Raw genomic sequence first — 17,951 nt, 5'->3', positions numbered from 1 at the left:
TTGCAAGTTTCATGTGTTATAATCTTTTTTTTTTTATTGTACTTTCTAATGGAAAGGTTTATTTCATTCTGTGAATTAAAAATAAACTACATTACAAAATAAATGATAGATAAAAGCAAAAGAAGGGCTTTTCCTTACTTCTTCTTGCTTAATTATATATTGAAAATCTGAATTATTTATGGTCTCTGGATTCCTCAGTAGGTCTTTAGTTATCTTCTTGACCATATAACATTCTTTCCTCTTCCCCTCTCCCCATCTCCATCTCCCATCAGTTATTATTTTCTGCTTCCTCACAAAAGTTCTGTTTTGGCTAAAGGTTTTAAAGCCCAAGTTCTTTAAGTCTCACCTTTTCTCTCTCTCTCTCTCTCTCTCTCTCTCTCTCTCTCTCTTTCTCTCTCTCTCTCTCTCTCTCTCAATCTCTCTCTCTATATATATGTATAAAATATTAGTTATTATAATTATTGATGTTTGTCATTTCTGGACTGTAAGCTTTAAGAACTATATTTTATCTAACCTTGATATTTTTCTCAGTGCCTAATACAGTGTTCTGCACATGGTAGATATATAATAAATGTCTATTGAATGAATGATTGAAGCGGTAATTTGGATGAATACAAGTTTATTATATTATTAAATGAAAAGTGTAATTACTCAGTCATTTCAATGCTTTATTTGTCTATGTATTTCTATTCATATATCAGCTTCTTAATAGTACATGGAGGATCAAGGAGAGACATTTTCTCCCAAGGACACAATGGAAGTGATCCTGAATGATTAAGTTGGGGTTAGAATCTCTAGTAATAACTTGAAAATGTGGAAAGAAGGGAATTATCTACTGTAGCATAAATGCTTTATCTCAAGAATGTAGCATAACATCTTGTATATGGTAGGTGCTTATTAAATGTTGGTTGATTTGAAATGAAAGAGCAATACATGGAATACTGCTTGAAGTGAGAGGGAAAAAAGGACGATAGCTAGTGTGTCATGTTTAAAAGGTGCAAAATGCTTATTTATAGGGATAATACTTAGACAAGTTTCTGAAAAAGCCATGAGATAGTTACCAGCTCTCATCTAAATAATGATTTTGTCTAATCCTATTCCAGTTTCAGTGATGGCATAGGAAAATTCAGGATTCATACATGAATAACTACATTTTTAGGGTAATGTTGACCAACTTTTAGAAGAACAGAACATGTCAGTTCCTGTCTATAATTTATAATATAAACTTAGATGTTGTGGTTTCAAAGTGTGTTGAAGTTCCAGCCAATATTTGAACTATTATATTGCCTTCTATATAAAAGCAGTGGTAATCTGGAAGCAGAAATCAAAAATAAAAGCAAAAGAGTGACATTAAGCCATATATTCATAAGTCTAGTTTTGTTTTATGGATCTCCATATATGTCCAACAATGATAAGAATTTCTTTAACAATTTTTAAGATCAAATTAATTAAAAATATTTAGTCTAAACCTGTGATTTCACATATGGTGGAAAATCACAGTTTGAAAACTCTATTTAGATTTGCAATTTGCATTTTTGGGACACTGAACCTAGGGCATTGTGAGATTAAACAATCTGTTTGTAGTAAAACAATTAATATATGGCAGTTCCTAAAACCAGAGCTTTTTGACTACAAGGTCAGCTTCCTCATCCCTAAACCATGGAGTTTCACTGAAGTATACAGATTGGAGTTGGGATTCACTGGTATAGAAAATTCCTAGGTGGGGAAAACTACTTTTCCCAAGCAGGTAAGCATTTTCTCTGATGCTCATAGTCTTAGAGAACTTTTTAGAGTGATAGATGTTAAATAACTTGCTCAGTCAGTGTGTGTCAGAAACAAGAAATGAACTCATACTTTCTTGGCTTCAAGGTTATCTATCTGGTACAACATGTTGACTTACTAAAGCATAGAATACTTTTAGGGGAGGCAAGAAAGACAGGGTGTCAGGAAATCAAATAAACTATGAAAACAAGTTCAATTTTCTCAAAGTTGTAAATCACTGTTCTAATCTGTGCCTTTATCAAGATACCAAAAAGTTTTTCTGACCATTTGGATTCTCAGTGGGCTAAATTCACACAAATGTAATGTGAGGAAAAACTGAGTTTTCTAAAAAAAAAAAAATAAAGCCTGAATAGAATAAACTAAATGAAGTTTATTGTTATATAAGTAAACTGTTTTATCCCTACTTACCTGTCCATAAAAGGCCACGCGATAATAGCGACCAAACAGTCGTTTTTCGGAATTCACTACTTCTGCAACTTTCAGATATGACCGATGAATGTCATAGTAGAGATCTGATAATTTCTAAAGTCAGAAAAGGGAACACACACACATACAAATAACTTTATAATGGAGATTTTCATTTGGGCTGATTCTGTTACAAAAGTAAAGTGATTTATCTTAAGTAACAGATAAGTATGAAGTGAGGAATTTAAATTCAATATTAAGTGTTTTCTAAACATACTTTGAAGTCTCTTTGCTTCTCAAAGACTGCAATAATGGGCTTGTTGACATCAGCGATAAGCTCGTATCTCTCAGACTTCCATAGAAACTCAACACACATGTAGAGTTGCTCCACCAGGATATTCTACAATTTCCCAAATTAAAATGGCAGTTAATAGTTAATATGGTAGTTCACTAAAGACAATTAGTTCAAGAAATCATTGATTTTTTTTTGAAAGGACTTGACTTTCTTGTATGAACTCCTGAATTAAGGAAAAGGTGACATAAAATCAAGGAAGATGGATTTCTGTTATTTTCCCTTAAATCAAAAAAAAATCTGACAACCTCATAAAATGATCAAGATTTCTTTTCATTAGTCATCATTATTGATTACAGCTCATGTTTTATCATATTCTACAGTTTACAATTCTTTTCCAATTGTTTTATTTCCTTAAGATCACCTTCCATCCGATATTCTATGTCTGAAATGTTTTAATATTACATATACTTACATATCTGTTTATGTATGTATATATGTATGTATGTATCCTCCCTTCTAACTCCATTAAAATGTTAGCTCCTTGAAGGCAGAAAACACACAGAAAGTATTGAAAAAAATGCTAGCTTATTGATTGGTCATGAACAATCTGGTTGAATTTGATATCAGGGCCCTTTATCTATTTGCGTAGCTGAGCTACAGGATCATAAGGACAGACACTTTGATTTGACATCTACTTAGTCTTGAGCTGCCTTTTCTTCTTTAACCAAATGCTAATATTATGAAAGTAAAATTATATTTTTTGTTCAGTTGATAACTTGCAAACAATATTCGATTTACTATATATGTAGATTTATTTTTGTCTGACCTCATTATAGGGTGTATCCTGCATCCCTGAATCTTCTTTCATAGCTCCTTCTTCTTTAATATTTGGTGTGATACTCAGGAAAGCAGGCCAACCCATAGAAAACATGCCTTAGGAAGAAAAAGCCAAAGCAAAACAAATTATTATTAGCTGATTAAAATTTTATTTGAATGGGATAATTATTCTTTTCATCATCCTTTTTCAAGTAGAAGTGGAACTAAACAAATAAGATTTTTGCTATTAAAGAATAATTTTATTCACCACCATACAGTCCATTTTTACATATTCTCTTTCCAACATCTTGTAGCATCTTGATAATACGTTTACATGTCTCCTCTACAGATTATAAAATAGCCTGAATAGAGGGAGAATCACAGAGGATCAGAATTGGAAAGGACTTCAAAAGTCACCTAATCCAGTCCAGATAATAATTTGATACTATTATCAAAATAGAAATTCCAGCTATGGTATTCCTGATAAAAAATCATTTTTAGCACCTATATGATAGATGGCCTGGGTCTAATGAGAATAAGTCCACTGTCTCCAGAGGCAAGTCATTCTCTTTTGCATAGAAATTCTAATTGAATGAAAGTTTTCCTTACATCACTTCAACCCACTGATGATTTTGTAAGTTTCTATCTAAACACCTCTGTTAATGGCTTAGAAAACATCATAATCTAATAAAATAGATCCATTATAGAGATTATATTTTTAAAAAATTTTGGATAGTTTTAGACAAGATTTTTTAAAAACTAAATTACCAAGTCTATATAAAAGAAATTGCTTAGTTAGTTGTGGGAGGCTACATTATAAATTCTTGGTAGACAAAAATGATAATCCTTACAGAAACTGGATTTCTGTCAGAAATTGGTCTACTAGAATTATTATTTTCTTTGTAACTTCTTTTCTCTGCTTATTACCACCACAGAAAGGATATTGCCTGATTTGGACAATTGTATAATCTAACCAGAATTATTCTGGTAGCGTATACTAATGGCTCAAACTGGACTACTTAGGTCATTGTAAATTCTTGAATTACATGACCATGCATAAAATGTTTTCCAGGAATTGGTAAATGGAGATGACAGGGACTCATATGACTAAATATGATCTGCCTTAATTACTCCTACTGATATTGCTCTTTTTTAGCATTCCTCTTCACTTTTTTCCTCCCTCCTTCCCTCCTTCTCTCCATTCCTTCCTTCCTTCCTTCTTTCCTTCCTTTCATCCTTCCTTCCTTCCTTCTTTCTTTCCTTCCTTTCTTATTCTTTCCAGTTGAACTTGACAATCACAGTATTATGGAAAGAGTGCTGGATTTACTGTCAGAAGGCCTGGATTTGAATCCTGTTTCTTAACTTTCTATCCAGGTTATGTTGGGCAAGTCTTTTTTTTTGCCTCTCTGGGTCTCAGTTTCCTCCTTTGTAAGATAAGTGGCTTGGATGGAGATAGCTTCCTGAGCCCCTTCCAACTCTAAAACTAAGATCTAGCTCAGTGATTTCAAAATTAAGAATAATCTTTATGGAAGTGAAATAAGTCTTTGTTGATCATCTAAAAGCATAACTATGAAGATAAGTCCCTGTATAAAGATTATGGTGTCACAACAAACATATTTTTATTTTTCTACTGGCCATATGCCTGAACCTCCACTGATGTCTCATTCTATGCCACTCTTTATGATGTCCCTGAGCTTTTAGTGTTAGGTCTTGGGGTCTGTCAAGGCCCGATCTAAACTGCAAAAGCTTTGACTATGAGTCTGATGATGGATTGTATATCTGCCATGTGAGGACCAGTTTAGCTAGTTTTGAGAACTTTGACCAAGAGTTGATCAATTTTTTTTGAACCTGGTCATTCATGAAGATAATATACTAAGGGATCAAAGGGTTAAAAGCTGCACCATTAGAGTGAATTTCCATGGTGAGAAAAACCCAGTAAGCATTCAAGAGAATCAGATATAGATTTACCAATGATACTTGAATCCTTAATTGAAAAACTCAGAATCACAGACTCTCACTTAGTGGAGATCCCATAGACCACCTATTTAAACCTGTATTTGAAAAAAAAAATCTGTTTTATGATAAACCTAACAATTGGCCATCAAACCTTTTTCAAAAGACCTTCGGTGAGAGACCTCCCATGACAGGCCCCAGAATGGTCTAATTATTTGCAAGCTTCCTTTATTATGAATTAAATTTGTCTCTCAGCCAGTCCACTCTTCCTCTCCCTTTGGGACTAAGCAGAACAAGATTATTCCCTCTTTTGGGAATGAGAACAATTCAAATATGAGAACACAGCTCTCAAGTTTCCCTGACAACCCTCTTTTCTACCTTCTTGCATTTAAATTGTATCTTTGTCCAATGACTTCATTTGTAAAATAAGCCAATATCCTTTGGTGAATATCCTACAATATCCTGTAGAAAGAGTCTGTAAAAAGGAAGCCACCAGTAATGATTCTGAAATCATGAATCTGAAGTCTCAAGTTTTATTTCATTTAGCAATTTTAACTGCTGACTCATAAAGACCTCCTTTTATTATATTTGCATTATTTAAAGGGCATTATTTATGCCTTACATTGGTGGAATGGTATAGAATAGGCAGCTGGTTGGTATAGTGAAATAGCCACTGGACCTGAAATTAGGAAGCTCTGAGTTCAAATCCAAACTCAGATGGTTACTAGCTGTGTGACCCTGGCAAAGTTATTTAACCTGTATGCCCCAGTTTGTTATCTGTAAAATGGGGATAACAATAGCAAGATTGTAGAGAGGATACTTACAAATATGCAATAGTGTTTGCAAAATGTTATGTAAATATTAAGCACTACATAAATATCAGTTTTTATTGTTCTGTCATTGTCATCATCATGATTACATCACACTTACTGGGTGGATGACCCTGGGCAAATTATTTAACATCTCAGCACTCTAGACAACTCTTGAAGGTTATAAATTGCAGAGAAGATGATGACTTAAATTAGGAGGGAAAGTTTCCTCTTTAGAGAATTTCTTATATCAATGAAGTCACAAGTCTGGTTCCCATAGTCTATTTTATAACTTCTTAATAACCTAACCCCTTTGTACAATTCCAATCTTTTTAGATTTCCCTCAGGGAAGTTTGGTGGTTTAGCGGATAGAGCACTGAGCTTGGAATCAGGAAAACTCATCTTCTTGAGTTCAAATCTGGCTTCACACACATATCAGTTGGTTGTGTCCAGCCAAGTCACTAAATCCTATTCACCTCAGTTTCCTCATCTATAAAATGAGTTGGAGAAGGAAATGGCAAACCACTCCAGTATCTTTGCCAAGAAAATCCTAAAGGGATCATTAAGAGTTTCTGGAAAAGACTGAACCACAACCACATAAAGCACTACTGTTCTTCTTGCTATTTCTTGTATATAATTCTCTATTCCTGACTGAGCCCTGGAATGCTGACTATCCTGAGCTTCCCTGATTTCTTCAAGTTTCAAATCCTACTTTTTCCAGTATGTCTTTCCTGATCCTTCTCAACAAGGCTGTCTTCCTACTAACTATAGGTTGATCAAGTTTTAAATCCTGAAGTACTTGATCATTATTATTATAGAAACTAGACAATCAAACAATAATAAAGGGCCTTGAATCGATGTCATGTGTGGATGAAATAAAGGTAATGACCAGGTTTTAGTGTGGAGGAGACTTAGAGAGATTTGCCAGCTGAATTCAAGTATTTGTTATATGGAAAAGACGACAAGGTTTGTTTCAGAGGGAAGAACCAGATGATACTTGGGGATTATCAAAAGAAAATCTTAGCCTCAATGTCAGGAAAAAATTTCTAATGATTAAAGATGTATAAAAATTGAATGGGCTGCTTCATGAGGAAGTAAGGTTTTTTTAATGCTATCTTTGTGCTTAAGCTGACCATTAGGTGTGTTGAAATTTTTTTTGAGGTAATCAGGTGGCACAATAGATAGAAAACTGGTCTGGGAAACCTGAGTTTAAATACAGCCTTAGAAACTTACTAGCTGTGTAACTTTAAGGAAGTCATTTCTGAAGTGCCTCAGTTTTCTCAACTGTAAAATGAGCATAATAAGATCACCTATTTTTCAGATTGTTGTGAGGAACAAATGAGATAATATTAAAGTGCCCAGCATAATTCCTGGCACATAGTAGGCACTTGATGCTTACTGCCTTTTTCTTTTGGGTATAAGTTGACTATGTGGCTACTGAAGCCCCTTTTAACTCTGACATTCTGTGATTCACTGAAGAAATAAAGTTTTTCAGTCTAAAAATATGTATACATAGACACACCCACACACACACACATATGTACAGAGACAGATCAGAGCTTTCTTCTGTGCCAAAAATTCTTACTAGTTGATTACATTTTTGTGAAATTCAAATATACAACATTCTTCACAAAAGCTAGTCTATTTTGTCATTTTACATTTTAACATGCTTTAAGTTTAATATAAATAAATGCTTGATATAAAACTAAAATTTATTCTACTGGCAATTTGAAATGCACATTCAATAAATTCAAATTTCACAGATTTTTAAAAACACCTACAATGTGTCTATCAAAGTCTCAGGTATTGCAAAGTTGAAGTAAATCAGGTTTTTACCTGTCCTTATGAATCTTAGAGATGCATTCATTTCATTTTTTAAATAGTCTTGCTCTTTCCTACTATAGTCTTTTTATCTATTTATTATTGTTATTATTATTTTTAACGTTCCTTTAAAATTTTGAATTTCTGATTCTCTCTCCTTCCCACCCCTCCCCACCCACTGAAAAGGCAAACAATAAGATTCATCCGTTTGAGACTAAAATTGTTAAAACTTCCAATGGTGGGGCAACATGCAGATTGGAAGTGATCCGTGACCATGGCTTGTCATACCAATCATATAAATCTCATGCGACCTTATTTGTTGAGGACAGTGATTAAGTTTCAATTACCTGACCTTTAGAATTCTAAGGCAAGATTTCAGAATGCCCTCTGCTCTTGGTTGCCACAAGTCAATCATGCATGATTTGGGATTGAGACATCATTGTATCATTAGGCATACTGGAGACATTCCCCTTTGAATACACCTGGAGAAGTGGCTTGATTGACTAAGTCATGTTATTTGACGCATAAACAGGCACGGTTAGAACACTCACTTCCTCCATTGTGAGTTGTTAGTAACTGATTGCTATCACAGATGTGAACATCCTCCGGGAGCATAGCTGATGTGCAAATCTTTTCCATTTTCCAGTAACCTATGGCAGTGCAAGATGATGTTAGGATAATACTACCATTTTGTGTTAATACATGCATATTAAGTCACAAGTCACTAACCAATGAGGTACTCTCATATTGCATTAAGAAGCTTACTATTCAACAAAAAATGAATAGCGTTATGATGCTATGGAGTTAAAAATTTAGTATCACATTTTAATTGGAAACATATAAAAAGTGTAAGTCAACTTAAAAATACTGCACAAGACTGATGTAATCTAAAATGAATGCATGAATTTTAATGATTTATAATATTCATAATTTCTGGTTTCATTTATTTGAAATAATAGTCAGCTTACCCTTTCTTTTCAGGTACTCTGCGATGAGGGCAGCTATGTGGATATAACACATAGCAGCCTGGAACAAGAAAGAAAATGCAAGTTAAACAATGTTTGACCCACTATTTCCATTGTTGGGAATATATCCTGGCAGTATTATCAAGACAAAGAAAGAGCTGACTGTTTAAAGAATTCCTAACATGATTATCTGTAATTGAGAAAAAAAAAGAAAAGAAAATTGAAGCAACTATAATGTACAGGAGAATTGCTAACTTGTGATATATTAATATGATGGAACATCAGAACTTAATTAATATGGACAGGTATAAGGAACATAAAGATTTATTGCAAAGATCATTATGAAATAATGCAAACTGAACCAAAAAAAATCATAAAAATAGAGAGCACACTATTTGCAACCACATGTTAGGAAAAGTTTTTAAAAAAAGAATGGAGATTTAGAACCAGGAAGCAAAAAAGTGATGATACTTTAGGAAATTAAACTGATTTAAATATAGATAGTTGATATAATAATTTTTTTAATGTTAAGGTTTTAATAAGATATTTAAATTAAAATTTAAAAAGCAAGACAAAATAAGTTTTGCTATCTACTATGTTGAAAACCAGAAAAGAATTAAATTTCTCAGCTCTCTCTCTCTCTTTTTTTCATTTTTAGCAGAAGAAATTCTTGGAGGTGGAGGAGGGGAATATTTAAGGGGAGTGAAAAACTCCCCAGGAATATGCATGGTTCTGAATAAACAAGTTATAGAGGATGTTAGCAAAACCAATCTATGATACCTGTAATTTTGATAGATTTCACTTTTAAGAATGGCCTATGTAACTGACCTCACTTCAGCCTCACAACTTGTGTAGTAGGTACAACAGGGATCCTTACCCCTGTGTTACAGATGAAGAAGGCTAAAGTTTAGAGAAATTAAATGCTTTGCCACTTATGATCACATAGAAAGGAAGTACCAGAGGCAGGGTTTATATCCACATCTGGTTCATTTTTTTCTACTCTTGTGTAATTCACCTAATTGCCATTTTTCTTTTTGAGAAAATTCACTAATTTCATTTGAACCTTTTTGGAGTTATGTTTCATATAAATTTAGATTTCCCTCCACACTCAAATGAGCTCTATCTTTTTATTTTATCCCTTAAATAATCATCACCACTTCTTAATAATATCCACGCACTAAAATGAACACGAATGCTACTGTGACTCAAGTTGGGCATAACCATGTAGCTTCTTCTCATTACTCTTACTGCCAGAGGCCTCTCTCCCTTCTTTGAGTTCTTGTGATGAATTTGGGTCAATTCATTCATGATTACTTTTCACTTATTTATCATTTATTAAACCTATTGGAAGGGTTTTAAAATTGGTACCACACCACTGGATTATATAATCTTTATTTGTAACTCAAAGACTAAACATTTTTAAAGAAACAGACATTTTCTTTTTCTTTGATGCCCTGAAGCATACCTAGTACATTGCTCAAGTTTGACCTCATGAAGTCATGAAGAGTTTCCTATTTTTCTGGGTAAATTCTGTTCTGCATAAAAGTCTAAGTTTTGACTTTTTTCAGCACAAAAATCATTACAGTTTGATTTGCCTCTTATTTCTTGTTTCAGAAGAAGATCTTTCCCTTGTCTATTGTTTAATTAAAAATTCAGAGAAGGGAGAATCACCTTATCCTGGATTTCTGCCTCTTTGGATTGTTCTTACTGATGAATGAAGAAGGTCTGCTAAGAGCTAGCCTTGGATAAAGACTCACATGTCAATATACTACATGTATGAGCCAATTCTAATTCAAATGGAGATTTGTCTTTCAGCATAGAAGGCAAATCAATATACCTTTGGATGATAATGAAGGGACTTTATCTCTTGTCATTACTCAATTCTTAATGGCAGGGATTTGGAATTTAGTTCACTATTTTAGACCAGTAATAGATCTGAATACAATTGTACTAGCCTGCATAAATTAATGATCTCCTCCCTCCCTTTTCTTTTTGAATTAATGACTTTTAATTGAACGTATAAATTAAAACTAAGGACTTCTTGGATCCTATGAGCAAATATATGTAAGCAACATATAGGTCAAATCTTATTCAAATCAACAGAAAGAAATATAATAAAGAAGAGTACTGGCTCTAGAGTAAGAGGTTCTGTATTCAAATTATTACATATGTGATCTGGGGCAAATCATGACATTCATAAGCTTTAGTTTTCTCATCTCTAAAATGGAGAAGGGGTTGGACTAGATGGTCTGAGATTACTTTCAGCTCTAAATTTGTGGTTCTTTGAAATGTTCAAAAAAGCACTTTTTAGGATGAAAAGCATTATCTTTAAGAGGAAAATAGATCAAACTGAATGATCACTTCTCAAATTACCTCTGATAAATCGCCATTTTTTGCATGTATCTTGGCCATGCTTTCTAGCCATGTTCTTCGTAACTCTGGGGTGCTGGCATATGAGTTTGCCAGGCTGTACTGGAGATCCACTAGCATCTCAGGGTCTTTTTCATGTTCCTTCATCTGAGCTGTGGCCATGAGGACTGTTCGAATGCGTTTTGTTAGGTCTTTTACCTCTGCTGGAAAATGACTGTTCTTTGGAAAAGACAAAATCCTGGGTAAACAAAAACTCTCTTGATCTCATGCATTTCTTATAATAACTGCTTGAACTGATAGTATTATCCAACAGCAGCACTTAACAAGTACACACAATTCTGAAGAACTCTGGAATTGACTGTGAAACATGGGAGAGACTGGCACAGGACTGCCCAGCATGGCGAGCCTGCATCAAAGAAGGCTTTGTGCTCTGTGAGTGAAGCAGAATTGTAATGGCTCAAAAGAAACATGAAATGCACAAATTTAGAGACATCTCCATTCTAAATGTTCATAGGTGACCTGTGTTTCAAGCTCATAATGGTCTGATCAGCCATAGTCTGACATACTGTACCTTGACTCCAATATAGTGATGCTATTTTGATCCTCTTTGGTCATGGACAACAACCAACCAACCAACCAACCAATCATCTGTAGACCCTTTTGTTAACTGTGGAGGGCAGGGTGGGTTCTGATAAGAAATAGTCTCTGCCTTGGTACCTACTCAGAGTTCAGTGTTGGAAGAATTCAAAACTAAGCTTATTTTAAGTCCTTATGTGAAGTACTTAAGCCTTGCCTTGCTATCATTGGGCAATATTTGTGATATGGTGTTTCTTTACTGGAGAAGAAGGGTAGAAAAAGATACAACTTGAATTAGCATAGAAGAGCAAATAATCACAGAAATGTATGAGATGCATATGTCTGTTCCTGTGCATATATGTGGATGTCCTAAGAGCTTTGTGCTTCAGGATGGGAGATAAGACTTCTGAATCCATTTATCTTTTGGAAAGAAGGAAGGAAACAAGTATTTTTCAAACATTTATTGTATTGTGTGCCAGGCACTGTGCTAAGTGCTTTACAAATATCAGTTGATCCTCACAATGATCCTAGGAAGAAAGTGTTATTATTATCCCCATTTTATAGATAAGTAAATTGAGGCAAATAGAGATTAAATGATCCAGCCAGAGTAATATAGCTATTGTCTGGTGCTAGATTTCAATTCAGATCTTCCTGATTCCAGGTCTAGCTCTCTATCCACTGTGCCACCTGGGGGCCACCATTATACATTGGCAAATATAGTAGAAAGAATAAAGGACTTGGAATTTGGGACCTTTGTTCAAATTGTATCTCTCTAGTTCATTAATATTATAAGCTACTTTTACCCCAATGGGTTTAGTTTTCTCATGATGAGGCTGGGCTAATTTTTTTTTCAGATTCCTTCCAGGTTTAAATCTAAGATTCTGTGATTCTCTGGGCCTCAGTTGTCTCATCTATGAGTGAAAAGATCAGAATAGACGATTTCCCCTTTGTAGTATAGTGTTTAGAGCACTGGGCCTGCAGTCAGGAAGATCTGAGTTAAAATGTGGCTGCAGATTCTATTTAGCTGTGTGATATTGAGCAAATTACTTAAGTTTTATTTTCCTCAGTTCCTCATCTATAATTGATATCACTGGAAGGATGGTTGGGAGTCAGATTTTGAAGGTCTATAAATGCTAGGCTAAAGAGTAAGTTGCTGCAACCTTTCCTTAAGGAGAAGAATATGTAAGAGAGACTTATATGAAATGTGGCATTGAGGGCATTGATACCATATGTGAGAACCCAATAGCCATTTTGTATGAATATGACAGGCAAAAGACTGAATTTAATGTCCATTTTTCCCTACCAAAAATGTAAGTGAAAAATATTAAATATCAAATAAATTAAAAATAATAATACATTAGCTCTTAAAAAGAAATTATGCAAATGTTATCTTTTTTTTGTTCCCCCAATATTAACTTAGCCCAGTTTACTTAGTAAACACTTAACAAATGTTTATTAATTAACTGAATATAATTAGAAAAGGGTGAAGAGTATAATATGCACATTGGGGCTAGTTTTGATAAATGATCAGCATAAAATTTCTCTCTGACGTATGATGTTATTTTGTAAAGTGTTCCCTTTGATTTCATTGGCATCTTGAGGGAAAAAAAATCTGAACTTCTCATTAGAACCATTAACAGTACAATGCCCACCTGAAGTTGTTTTTTTTAAAAGTACAATTAAGTTGATAGGAAATCACATCACTCTCTAGATTACATTTCACCTTTCTTACACATGTGTGTAGAGAAGGACACAAAACGTTTCTTACTTTCATTTGTTTATCTCCATTGGCAAAATTATTTGTAATTGCAAGGGAATGTTGGAACCGGGATCCTCCAATTCCTGCATCAGCTATTAACTGGCTTACAGCTTTAATGAGCTAAAAGAGAAAGCAGAATTAAGAAAAAAACAATTGCAGAAGTAGCCCCTTCTTGTTCATATACATGCACAAAACTCAGTAGACTTAAGAATATTCTCCCAATGGGTCCAAGTACCGATGTTCTTCTTTATCATTTATTCCGATGCATAATTAGATCTCTAGTAAAGTTTTTTTTTTTTTTAAAATTATATCTATTACAATGAGTTTTCTGTAGTGTGGAGGGGATCCTGATTTCTAGAAGGCTTTGTCATGTGACTTTGAATTTTGGTACATTCTATAAGATGGAAAGATTTTGAACTCAGGTCCAAGAAGAGACTCTGCATCCATTATTCAAGATCTTCCTGCCTAGTATGGATAACCACTAGATAATAGCTTTTTTTTTTTTTTTTCCATCAAGGCTATCTATTAAGTTAAGGAGTTATGATCTCTCTTTGTTAAAGGAGTAAACATACTCAAGGAAACCAGATTTTTTGAAATATTTGGATAAAAAGCATTATGTATCCTGAGGTCAATCCGGCAGGAGCCCAGAATGTTTAGAGGTTTTGGAGTTAATCATTCAATTAATCAATAAGTGTTTATTAAGCTCTTACTATATGCTGAGTATTGTAGTAGGTGCAGGCAATGCAAGTACAAAAAGTGCTAAAAAAAAAAAAACCCACCTCCAAACCAATTCCTACTCATTAGGGGCTTATAATAGTGGATCTGGAGAGAGACTAGGAAAAGATAAAAAAGCAGGGACATTTAGAGCTCCTTTTTCTTATGACTTACTGTTACTTCCAAGCCTGTCTAAAGCTCCTATTCTGCAGAAGTAATGGAAACATTGGTTCTTCACTATTTTTTCCTGTCTACTCCTTTACTGGAGGCATTTGGGATACCTGTCAGAGACATCCTCTAGGGGGATTCTGATTGCCTGGTGCAACCTACCCAATCATTACTTGTCATAAAGAGCTGATTAATAGATTTGGGAGCAACTAGCCCTAAAATTGGCAAGACTTACTTGTAAGTGAGACCTGACTATTGACTTCTGCTTGTTAAATTCAAAATTCTTCCTCATGAAGAAATAAAGGAGCGCAGAGGCTTCTGTCTGAGTTGACCGTGACCTGTGATTACAGCATTTTAAGACTTCATAGCAGAATGATCCACAGAGGTCGGCTTGCCCCTGAAAGAATGCTGAAGGAAACTAAAAAAATAAAAGATATATTGAGTAGTGCTTACATCTTTTTTTCATTTCTTCTTCTTCTTTTTTTTTAAAGTTCCTTAACAGCCTACCTTCTTTTGTTCTCCTTTTGCATCTCATACAAATGAAGAAGATAAAATAACATTTAATAAATCTAGGATAATATTTTTCTTCCCCAAAATGGAATGACTTTATATATTGCCAGCCTCTGCCAAAGTCAGTTGGTTTCAATCTAAAATATCTTAGTTCACTCTTTGAAGTCCACTATCTGCTCACCCAACATGGATTGTACCAGAAGTTTTGTTTTTCTTTTCTTTTTAGAAATGTTCTGGCAGGTTGGAGTTGAAACTATTCCTATGTGCAAAGGTTTCCACATAATGTAAAGGGAAATATGCCATTAGGACAGAAAGACTAGTGTCTATGTAATACAATCATTTGTATTTCTGCATATAATTCAATGAAGTCTACAAATATATAGGAAATTGTTGGATAAGAATGTAATGTAGGGAATTTCTTTATTTCTCCTCTGGGGATGAGCTTCATGAAGAAACACCAATTGAGGCACATGCAAGTATGGCCCTTTTGGGGAAACAGATTCCATCTCTTCTGAGCAAAGAGGTGGAAGAATAGGGATTCGGTAAAGATGGAGATCATTGATATCAAGTGAGCAACTGCTAGTAAAAGGCAGGTTTTAGTAATAATGTTTATATAACATTTATCAGTCTTTGCAAAACAAAATAGTTTGTTTTTACAACCTGAGAAGTAGGTGCCATTATCATCCCATTTTACAGATGAGAGAATAGAGGAAATAGTATTTAAGTGATTTTCCCACCGTTACATAGCTAAGGGAATAACTGAGGCAGGATTTTAACTCAGATTTTCTTCTAATGCCAGATTCAGCTCTCTATTCATCATTCCATCCAATTACCTAGAAAAGAAAGGTTTCCTGCTCCGTTCCACAGGAGAGCTCAAAACATTGCTCCTTGTGATTATGCATAAGGTGTGGCAGCTCTTTATGTCTGATGGGGCAATCCTAAGTAGAAATCCATGAATTTATACCCTATTAGTTACTGTGGGGTCACTGTATCTCACTAATCATCAGGAATACGTTTGTAGTGGATCTTGATCTGGATTCTCACAAAATCATAATTAAAACTTCTGGCCATCACTAAGCCCTAAGGCACTGGTCCAATTACTGAGATAATGACAGGTTAGCCACCCTATATGTAAGTGACTTGCTGGGACCAAAGGGGGCTGGGAGTCTGCTGTCAATGAGGAGGTATAATAATCGTTACATATTCATAACTTGGTGACTTGAATGATGACTACTTGAACATAGGAGCCTTGGGCTGCCAGAGATAATACATACAGCTCAAATTTTCAAAGTTTTCAATTTATCAATTGAATCTGCCATCCCAATTTTTTAAAATGAGGAAGTGGGATCTCATACCTTGCTTAGGGTAAAATACCTAAGAATTTTAAGTCAGATTTCAAGCCCAGGAATTCTAGCACTCTATTATGATACTATACTTTATGTATTTCCCAAGTTTCTGTTGAGCTACTTGAATTAAGAAAAGCATGGAGATAAATTTGGCCATTTAGAAAATGTATAACCTTAGATCAGTCACTTCCATATGTAACCTTAAGTTTTCTCACCTGCAAAATGGGTACAAAAGAAGCTCATATTATCACTCTTATGGGATTGTGAGGAAAATTTTGTTTCATTTTAATTTAAGCTATTGTGATTATTATTAGTGTTATCTATGTTATAGCTGCCTCTGGCAGCAGGATTGTAGGCAGGGGTGGGGTGGGGGGTGGTAGGCAGAAGCTATCTCTAAGTAGCCAAGTATTGCTCAATTTTCAGTGTGAACATTTATACTTCAGAAACTGGCAAATGTCATAAATGGGGCTTGATTTATTGTTTTGTTGATTGTCTAGACTTAAAAAAAATGATGGAGAAAATGCTAATAAGGCAGATTACAGTTAAAAAGGTATCATTCATACATCTTATATTTTTAGAGAGCTTGTGGTTAAACATTTACTAGCATACCCTTAGTTATAGAGATATCTCTTTTTCTAGTTAAGCAGATACATTTGACAAAGTTATTGGCCCAATTCTGAGAACATTGTTCAAAATCTGCTCCCATTTTAAAAAAATTAAATTCTTCTCCCATCATTAACAATAACCAAAATATTTTTGAACAGGTCTTCACATGTGCATCTCCACTTCTAAATGTTTGGATTTATACAATGTCATATAGATCAAAGGTATGTATTAGAGTACAGACTTTACCGGAATATAAGGGAGTTACTACCTTTGATACAAACAACCGTAATGCAGCAAAAACATGTTTCAGAGCAGTTGCCGACTGATTCACTTGTAAAAAAAGAAGGTAGGTATCAAAAATTCTTTTCATCATTGAATTTTGGCATTCAGATTGGTGGAGTTGTCTCTGGAAGATCAACAGAAAAGTAATTATGAATAAGCAGAAGATCTAGTTCTTTCTATGTGTTTCCTCTATAAGGATGTGTTTTCTCTGAGGGCAGGGATCATTATGTACTAAGCACATAGTAATACTACTTGTTAACTGACATTGAAAATCCACAGGTCTGGTAGTTAACTGACCTGCCTCTTCTGGCTTTGTCAGTAACTATCATAACTGTTGGGTCTTAGTTTCCTAATTTGCAGTGTAAGCTAGCTCACTATAACTGAATAGAATTAAACTGGATGGCCATTGAGGCCCAAGTATTCAGGACTATTATTTTCTTTGGGGGAGAAGCTTTGGTGAAGAGAAGTCACAATGAGGGTTGGTCTCACTCCAGAAAATTTGTCCATTTTCTACAAATGGAGATGAAGAGATGGTAGAGGTCATTTAGTCTAACAATTGAGGAGATTGAAGTGATCTGCCCAAGTTTATGTATGTAGCTAGGGAATGGCCAAGATGGGATCTGAAGCCAGCTTTGTGATTCTTAGGCTGCATCTGAACCATGTTGGCTTCTCTTATCTTATGATTTGTGGTACAAAAAAAAGGAACCTGTTTCAATAAATTGATAAAAAATTGTAATAGGGATTCAAATCAGGGGAGATCTGTGGTGAATTAGT

General features: G+C 34.4%; 1 protein-coding gene across 1 annotated transcript in view; it reads right to left on the bottom strand.

The window, feature by feature from the left end:
- DOCK10 (dedicator of cytokinesis 10) overlaps positions 1–17,951 on the bottom strand; it is a 212,379-nt gene that overhangs the window by 29,096 nt on the left and 165,332 nt on the right. Inside the window, exons 42-50 of the mRNA XM_051983445.1 lie at positions 17,164–17,301; positions 14,669–14,851; positions 13,561–13,671; positions 11,220–11,435; positions 8,850–8,907; positions 8,433–8,531; positions 3,309–3,415; positions 2,465–2,587; positions 2,191–2,304 (exon numbers count right to left, since the gene is read on the bottom strand). Of these exons, the coding sequence (XP_051839405.1) occupies positions 2,191–2,304; positions 2,465–2,587; positions 3,309–3,415; positions 8,433–8,531; positions 8,850–8,907; positions 11,220–11,435; positions 13,561–13,671; positions 14,669–14,851; positions 17,164–17,301 (1,149 nt within the window). The remainder of the gene's footprint in view (positions 1–2,190; positions 2,305–2,464; positions 2,588–3,308; positions 3,416–8,432; positions 8,532–8,849; positions 8,908–11,219; positions 11,436–13,560; positions 13,672–14,668; positions 14,852–17,163; positions 17,302–17,951) is intronic.

This window comes from Antechinus flavipes, chromosome 3 (genome assembly GCF_016432865.1).
Source record: "Antechinus flavipes isolate AdamAnt ecotype Samford, QLD, Australia chromosome 3, AdamAnt_v2, whole genome shotgun sequence".
NCBI classification, from domain to species: Eukaryota; Metazoa; Chordata; class Mammalia; order Dasyuromorphia; family Dasyuridae; genus Antechinus; species Antechinus flavipes.
Note: the sequence above shows the minus strand (reverse complement) of the source record. Positions and strands in the feature narration are given on the sequence as shown.